Raw genomic sequence first — 7,901 nt, 5'->3', positions numbered from 1 at the left:
TCTCTTCTCCAGACTAAAAAGACCCAAGTCCCTTAGCCTCTCCTCGTAAAAAAGATGCTCCAGGCCCCTCATCATCTTGGTAGCCCTCTGCTGTACCCTCTCCAGCAGTTCCCTGTCCTTCTTGAACTGGGAAGCCCAGAACTTATGTGAGAACAGATTTAGGCTGCAATCTGGGCAGTTATACTTTAACTCTGTTTAATGAGGTCAATAGCTTTTACTCAGTTTAAAGACAGAGGTGCTTTCTTCCTTCCTCTAAACCCCTCAAATCCCTGAATTTATGGTGCTCTGTATCACTTTTGTTGTTTTCTTCAGTACCTATGAAGTAGTCTATCCCCATATATCAGCATGTGATGCTTCCTTATTTTTTTCTTTACTGTACCCTGTGTGAATTTCAACAAAGAATACCCCCAAAAAATGGCTCTAGCTTTTTTGAGTGCCCTGTGATCCCAAGGAGTCAGTTTGGAGCTGGGCTGTCAGACCGCCATCCTGGATCAAACTCAATAGATCATCTCCCCATCCCAAGATTAGGCCCTCGTATGCCGTCCCTTTTTATTCTTCTTCCAAATAATCTCTGCTATTTGCTTACATCATGCATTAATTTATTTTCCTAAATTGTGGCTCCCACTTCCCATAAACATAAACGATGCTGACTGACCGCTGCAACCCATCACATGTATCACTAAGGATGACTCTCAACTCCAGGATGGCCCCTCATTTCTATAGCCGAGTATTTCATAGCCACACTTCAACAGACGTGCGATCCCAAATCGCCTTTTTCCACAGATTAGCAGCTGGACACACTGCGCCACACTCACTGATGGAAAGAAGTGTTTAGCTTGACGTAATTACCTCGACCATCAATGACACTGCCTGATGAGAACCCTTCCATTATGTGACACCCCTGGAGGCATATTCCCCCTTCAGCCGTGCAGGCATTTTGAGAACCGCTGGGAGCTGTACCATCGGTCTGCACGCTGATCTGTGACCAGCCAATGCTGCTCCAACAGCTTTTGTCAGCACTGATTTACTTGCTTTGTTTGTTTGCTTAGGGTTTTAATAACAGTATTAGAAGTCTTTGCTCCGGATGTATTTGACATTGTGCCATCGGCCCATTAGGATTTGGTTGAGTGTCGTACGTTATTTTTTAATTTGCATTCACAGCATGCTCTGTAATAACTCACTCTGAATTCTAGCAATGGATGCTGTGAATTTGTATTAACAGCAGCGCTGATTTGTGCAACGTGGAGGAAAAAATCTTTGCAGAAGAATACTTACCACTTCGTGCCCTTTAGCATAGGAGATCAGAGTTTCCATATAACAACAGAGACTTTTCTTAGCAAATTGTTCCTAGGTTAATCGTAATGGGAAGGATTTCAGCTTGGATGGAAATCATTGACACAAGCTGCTGTTGATGCCAAAAGTTTACACGGTTTCAAAAAGCAATTAGCCATAATCACAGAAGAAAAATCCATGAAAGGAATCTAAACACACAGATAGCTCTGGTTCAGAAATTCCCTCAGCTGTTGATTGCTGGAAGCTGAGAAAGGATCCTAGGGACGGCTCACCGCACAGTTCCTCCCAGGAGTCTGCTACTGGGCACTGCCTGCAGAACACCCTGTTCTAGTCTGACCCACCACGGCCTTTCTCATGGCGTTACATTAAGAAGCCACGCTGAGAGCATTTAGGAAGAAGAATGGGAAAAAAAAAAAATAATCTCTTCATTCAGGTTAACAGTTAGCAAGTTTTCAGGATTTCTGTGTTAAAATCCTCTAACTGTATCTCATTAGAATTCAGATCCTCTTCCCCTCATCGGCTTCCTTAGGAAGAGACACCCACCGGACTGCACTAGAGCCACGGGCACTTCAATGCCTGCGGTGCCCTTAACTGGAGGAAGCCTTGCACAGTGGCTGGCAGGAGAGCACTGATTTTCAGTACTTACTGGCCTGGCCTCAAGTTCGCTTATGCTACAAGATGCATTTTTGGCAATGAACGTTTCTCTGCCATGGGTCAGGATCACAATTGCTAAAGAGGAGAAGCTGGCTACTTGGTTAAACTAGAGGAATCTGGTGAAGGAAACACAATACATTGCTCCGATAAATAAAAGCCATCGCCAGTTTACAACAGCGGGAAAAAACATCTTTACAGACGCTTTCCTTAAGAGTGCAAGAGCTCTCAATGTGTAAGAAATCAGGAACAGAAGGCAAGAGATGGGCATGGCTGAGTCAAGAGCTGCTGGTCAAACTAAAGGGCAAGAAGGAAACGCACAGGCAGTGGAAGACGGAACAGGTATCTTGGTAGGAATAAAGGGACGTTGCCTGGTTGTATAGGGATGGGATCAGGAAGACCAAGGTGCAGCTGGAGCTGAACGTGGCAAGGGACACAAAGAGGGGGTTCTACAGGTATGCCATCCAGAAAAGGAAGGTCAAAGAAAGTTTAACCCCCTGACAAGCAAGACTGGCAAACTGGTAACAATGGACAAGGAGAAGGCTGAGGTACTCAACAACTTCTTTGCCTCAGTCTTCACTGGCAACCTCTCTCCCCACACCTCTTGAGTAGATGGACTGCAAGACAGGGACTAGAGGAGCAAAGTCCCTCCTGCTCCAAGAGGAGGTTTGTGACCACCTAAGGAACCTGAACATAAGTCTATGGGACCTGATGAGATAAATCACAGAGTCCCGACGGACTGGCCAAGCCACTCTCCATGACATTTGAAAAGTCACGGCAGTCAGGCAAAGACCCTGGTGACTGGAGAAAGGGAAAGACTGCACTCATTTTTAAAAAGCATAGAAAAAAGGATCCTGGGAACTATCAACATATCAGCCTCACCTAAAAGCTGTGCTAAGGCACATGGAGGACAGCGAGGTGACTCAAGACAGCCAGCATGGCTTCACCAAGGGCAAGTCCTGCCTGACCAACCTAGTGGCCTTCTATGATGGAGTGACTACATCAGAGGACAAGGGAAGAGCTACAAATGTCATCTATCTAGACCTCTCTAAGACCCTTGACATGGTCCCCCCCAACATCCTAGTCTCTAAACCGGAGAGATACGGGTTTGATGGGTGGACTGTTCAGTGGATGAGGAATTGGCTGGATTGTTGCATCCAGAAAATAGTCATCAACAGTCAACAACCAGTCGTCAACAGGCAATTGGTGACAAGCGGTGTTCCTCACAGGTCCGTATTGGGACCTGTACTGTTTAATATCCCCCTATCTATGATGAAGATCGAGTGCACCCTCAGAAAGTTTGCGGACAAAACCAAGCTGAGTGGTGGGGTTGACATGCCTGAGGGACAGGATGCCACCCATAGGGAGCTGGACAAGCTCAACAAGCGGACCCATGTGAACAAGGTTCAACAAGGCCAAGTTGAACCTTGCAGGGTCCTGCACCCAGTTAGGGCAACCCCCAGTATCAATACAGACTTGGGGATGAATTTTTTATGATGAGGGTGGTGAAACACTGGAACAGGTTGGCCAAAGAGGTGATAGATGCCCCATCCCTGGAAACATTCAAGGTCAGGTTGGACGGGGCTCTGAGCAACCTGATCTAGTTGAATATGTCCCTGCTCATTGCAGGGGAGATTTGACTAGATGACCTTTAAAGGTCCCTTCCAACCCAAACTATTCTATGATTGGTTTTGTGCACAAGAGGCAAGTCCTGCCATAAAGATGACATCTTATGAGACACTTGGCATCTTGAAGACTTCTCTATGTGCCCTGACTTTTTTCACCTTGACCTTCTCTGAAGAGTAAGCAGCACCTTACATGATGAGCTGTCACTGGCACACTTGATGAACATCTCAAAACTGGGGTACACCTAACTGCTTTTGAACACCTAATATTCAGCTAGTTTTATGTAGACCTCAACAGACTGCTGGCTGAATGTAGTTATTAGGTTATTATTTTAATAAAGCCAAATTCGTAATTTACAGGACACTCAAGCCTGTCCTTAAGAAATAATGAAAAACATTAAGGCAAGACTGAAAAAGCGTAGCAGCAACAGCCACAAGGCTATTACTGAGCTTGGATTTGATTTTTTTTTTTTTTTTTTTTGATAGGAGGTATAGGAATGCACTGCTTTCACCCTTTTCCTTTCGTGAAATGATCTGGACAATTTGAAGTCCTAGAGTTTGGCAGACAGCACCTCAGCTCTTGCTGTTTATCATTATTTAAACTATATTGCCCAAAACTGTAGGTGGAAATAAACGAAAAGGTTATGAAATGCAATGAACCAATTGCTTTCTCCCAGTTTGAAACACAGATGTTTTGGTTTCGTGTGTCTGTTGGAGGGGTTTTTTTGCTAAAAGCACTCACAGTGATGACTACACTAAAAATACCATAACAGTTGCCTTGTACTAAAATCCCACTCAGGGAACACTCATTCTTTGCCACAACACGGGACTCCAGTTTCACTGAATCTCTTTTCCACCTTTCTCTTCTTCCTAATTGTACCAGTCATCTCCTCTCCTATTTGCAATAACTAATATCCCTATGACAGCCATTGCTTAGATGAGAAGGCAGCATTAGGAAAGCATTTAATGAACATTAATTGCTTCTTAATATGATTTAGCTGCTGGAAATAAGGCAGCTAAGCCAGCTCCATGTGACCAGCAGCCCTACAGGCACCAGCACCAGACTCCTTTTGAGATGCAATCCTGTGGACCCAGGCAGGGGGGGAAGGAGGGGGAAAGCAGCCCTTCACAGATGATACCCAAGGCTACACTTTACTTTTCCAAATTAGCAACTAAGTAGGGTTGTAAAAACTCAGCAACAAAGTCATCATGGCACCACCTGGCTGATTAGTGATCTCTTCCTTCTGCACAAGCCAGCAATTATCAGTTCCCAATGACTTCGGAAGCTAATGGGAATTAGAGGCTGGGGGATGCTGCCAAGATGCAGCAGCTTCCAGCTGTCAGGAGGACAGCATGGGACACGGTCTTGGTGCACGCTGTTTAGTCTTTGTCTTTTCCTGTATGGCATCTTGGGCACCTGTGACTTTACCACTTTGACCCTCTGCATTGCATTACCTGACAGCATCACTTCTGACATGGCAACACGATGCAAGAGAAACTTCACCTCCAAATACAGCATCCCTAAATTTGAATCTTGGTTTACCATTGATTCTCATCTCACCCTTGAGTTAGGTTACTTAACCTCTCTACTAAGCTGCTCTGACAGGAAATTAAGGCTGGTAACACCTAGAGATACTGTCACAATCAATAAGTGTTTGTAGAAGTTGTTGATAAACAACAAGCACCAAGTGCCAAGTCTAATTCAGATATAGTTTATAATCTCCCCATTTTATTTGCAAGAACTTTAATATGACACAAAGATTAACCTTCTGATCTGTGGAAAAAAAATAATCTCTACTGATATTATAGACTGGTGTTGGCAGCAGATCTGTAACTTGAAATACGATGTCCTCACTGACATCACTAAATTTCCCATGGATTAGCTGGCAGTGATACTCCAGGACTCATGGCAAAACTGTATTGCAGAGGGGAAAAAAAAAAAAGAAATCATGTTCTGGACTGTAATTCTCAGTCTTCTTTCATTCAGAGCTGAAATAGAATACCACTAGACTTTCTAAACTGAAAGATTTAGTTTTACATAGGGTATTTAAAGGATATTATGAAATCATAGAGTGATTTGGGTTGGAAGGGACCTTAAAGATCATCTAGTTTGAACTCCCCTGCCACAGGCAGGGATATCAACTAACCTGATCTAGCGCAAGGTAATAGCTACTGACATAAGCAGGAACCTTCACGTTTTACAGAGGTAACAGTGGGATTGAAGTTTCTGCTACCTGCTAACCAGTGAACATATACATACTTTTAAAAGCTTGACCTTTGCCCCCTACATGTTCATATACAGTATCAACTGGATGATAGGCCTGAAGCTGGAGTTTTTTGGAAATGGTGATGAAACATCTTCATCTTCAAGATATTTATGATTCACAACAACCTCAGAACAGCAAACTGCTTCAGGACTTCAGAAGTCTTAACACTGTCTTTGTGTTAAGCACTTCAAAACCAAGAGGATAACTGAGCCATGCTCAGGGGGGACCGTGCACCGAGTCCATACTTGCTACCCCTCAGCAACACTTCTAGCAACTGCTTCTAGCTCCCTCCCACCAGCACCCACAGCACTGCTCACTGGGGACATTAATAAGTACCCTAAAAAAATAGAACCAAGGAATGGTTTAGCTTGGAAGGGACCTTAAAGACCATCTAGTTCCAACCCCCCTGCCATGGGCAGAGACACCTCCCACCAGACCAGGTTGCTCAAAGCTCCATCCAGCCTGGCCTTGAACACCTCCAGGGATGGGGCATCCACAACTTCCCTGCGCAACCTCTTCCAGTGCCTCACCACCCTCAAAGTAAAGAATTTCTTCCTGCTATCTACCTCCCCTCTCTCAGTTTGAAGCCATTACCCCCCATAATACCCTAATAATTAGATCTTCCCTGGCACACCCCATCACAGCTGGTGCTGTGCTGTTCCTCTGAAGCACCCTGCTTCTCTTTGTCCTAGCTGACCACTGACCAGTCACAATATCAAGTCCCTTGTTACTTCATTTATATAGCCCCAGCAGAGCTCTCACTTTGAGCCTTTTGAGCCATTGTTTGAGAACATAATGAGAGAAGCTCCCAGGCTTAAGGGAACGCTTGGAGATAGAGAAGACAGGAAGGATAAGGCAGAATCTGCAGAAACGAGGTGTCAGCTGGCTCACAGCTGTAAGGTACAGCATCTCTAGTGCACACTCTCTTAATAAAGAGGGCATAGTTAATGGCACCTCATCACCTTAGCAATGGCCAGCCCTAAGAAAATGCACAATTACGTGAAAAGATAGAAGCTTACTACAGAAATATTTCTTTACCAAACACACTTCAAATATATTAAAAAAAATCCCACCTCACAAAACAAACACCACACTGAATGTCATTTATAAATAAGATAAAGTCCTACTAAAGCAGCAGCGACCTGGCTGCACCAGCACCGGGGCAGGGCGGGCTCCCCGGGCCACCCCCCGCCGCCGCCCCGCACGGCACCCCCGCTCTCCCCGGTTAAAGTTTCGGCAGCATTTTAACTCCCTCGCACCGCAGGGCACCTGCCCCGCCACCTTTGCTACCCAGAAACGCCCTGAGAGGCCGCCAGCAAAGGCTGCCCGGGTCCTGCCCCTCAGGCCGCGGCAGCTCTACCGAGCCCAGCCGCCCCCCGCCGGCACCGCCGATCCGGGAGCCAGCGGGGAAACCGGGGAGGCAGCCCCCTGCCCGGCCGCCCCCACGGCACAAGCGGCCACCATCCCCCGGGGGAACCTGCCCCGGGATGGCCGCGCCGCTCGCCTGAGGGGAAAGTTGGGCGGGAAGCCCGGCCTGCCCCCGCCCGGCCCCTCAACGCGGTGGGAGGGGGGCTGATGGCGGCGGCGCAGGGCTGCGGCCGCCGGAACGGGCGAGGGGCGGGGCGGAGCGGAGAGACCCTGTGGCTGCCATGGCCGCCTCCCCCTCCCCGCAGCCTGCCTTAAATACTATGGGGCGGCCGTAGCTGCGGCGGGCGCTGCTGCCGAGCGAACCATGCGGGCTGTCATCGCCTTGGCCGCCGCGCTGGGCAGCCTACTGCTGGGCGGCTGCCTCCTGCGCGGCCAGCAGCCTCTCCGCGCCAGGTAGGGCGGCCGGGAGCCGGGGGGGGGGGGCCTCGCCCGCTGCCGGGCAGTGGGGGCTGCGGGGCGGGAGAGCCTGGAGCCGGCTGGGGAAGAAGGAGCGGGAGGCGGCGAGACACCACCCCCCCCTCACCCCCCCCTCCCATCCGCGGAGCGGGCCGGGCTGGGCTGGGGTGTCGGCGGCGTGTGAGGGATCGGCGGGGAGGAGAGGGGCGCCGCACACGGCCGGTGGTGTTTAATGACTGGT

The 7,901-nt window shown here is 48.1% G+C and overlaps 1 protein-coding gene across 4 annotated transcripts in view; it reads left to right on the top strand.

The window, feature by feature from the left end:
- Positions 1 to 7,454: 7,454 nt before the first annotated feature.
- ST8SIA6 (ST8 alpha-N-acetyl-neuraminide alpha-2,8-sialyltransferase 6) overlaps positions 7,455 to 7,901 on the top strand; it is a 49,174-nt gene continuing 48,727 nt past the window's right edge. For 2 of the 4 annotated variants that reach the window (XM_074157088.1, XM_074157087.1), the window contains exon 1: positions 7,455 to 7,657. In XM_074157088.1, the coding sequence (XP_074013189.1) occupies positions 7,569 to 7,657 (89 nt within the window). In that variant the 5' untranslated portion in view covers positions 7,455 to 7,568. The remainder of the gene's footprint in view (positions 7,658 to 7,901) is intronic. The other 2 variants (XM_074157084.1, XM_074157085.1) reach the window with 2 other exon arrangements.

The sequence above is a fragment of the Numenius arquata genome, chromosome 12 (genome assembly GCF_964106895.1).
Source record: "Numenius arquata chromosome 12, bNumArq3.hap1.1, whole genome shotgun sequence".
In the NCBI taxonomy this organism is placed as follows: Eukaryota; Metazoa; Chordata; class Aves; order Charadriiformes; family Scolopacidae; genus Numenius; species Numenius arquata.
Note: the sequence above shows the minus strand (reverse complement) of the source record. Positions and strands in the feature narration are given on the sequence as shown.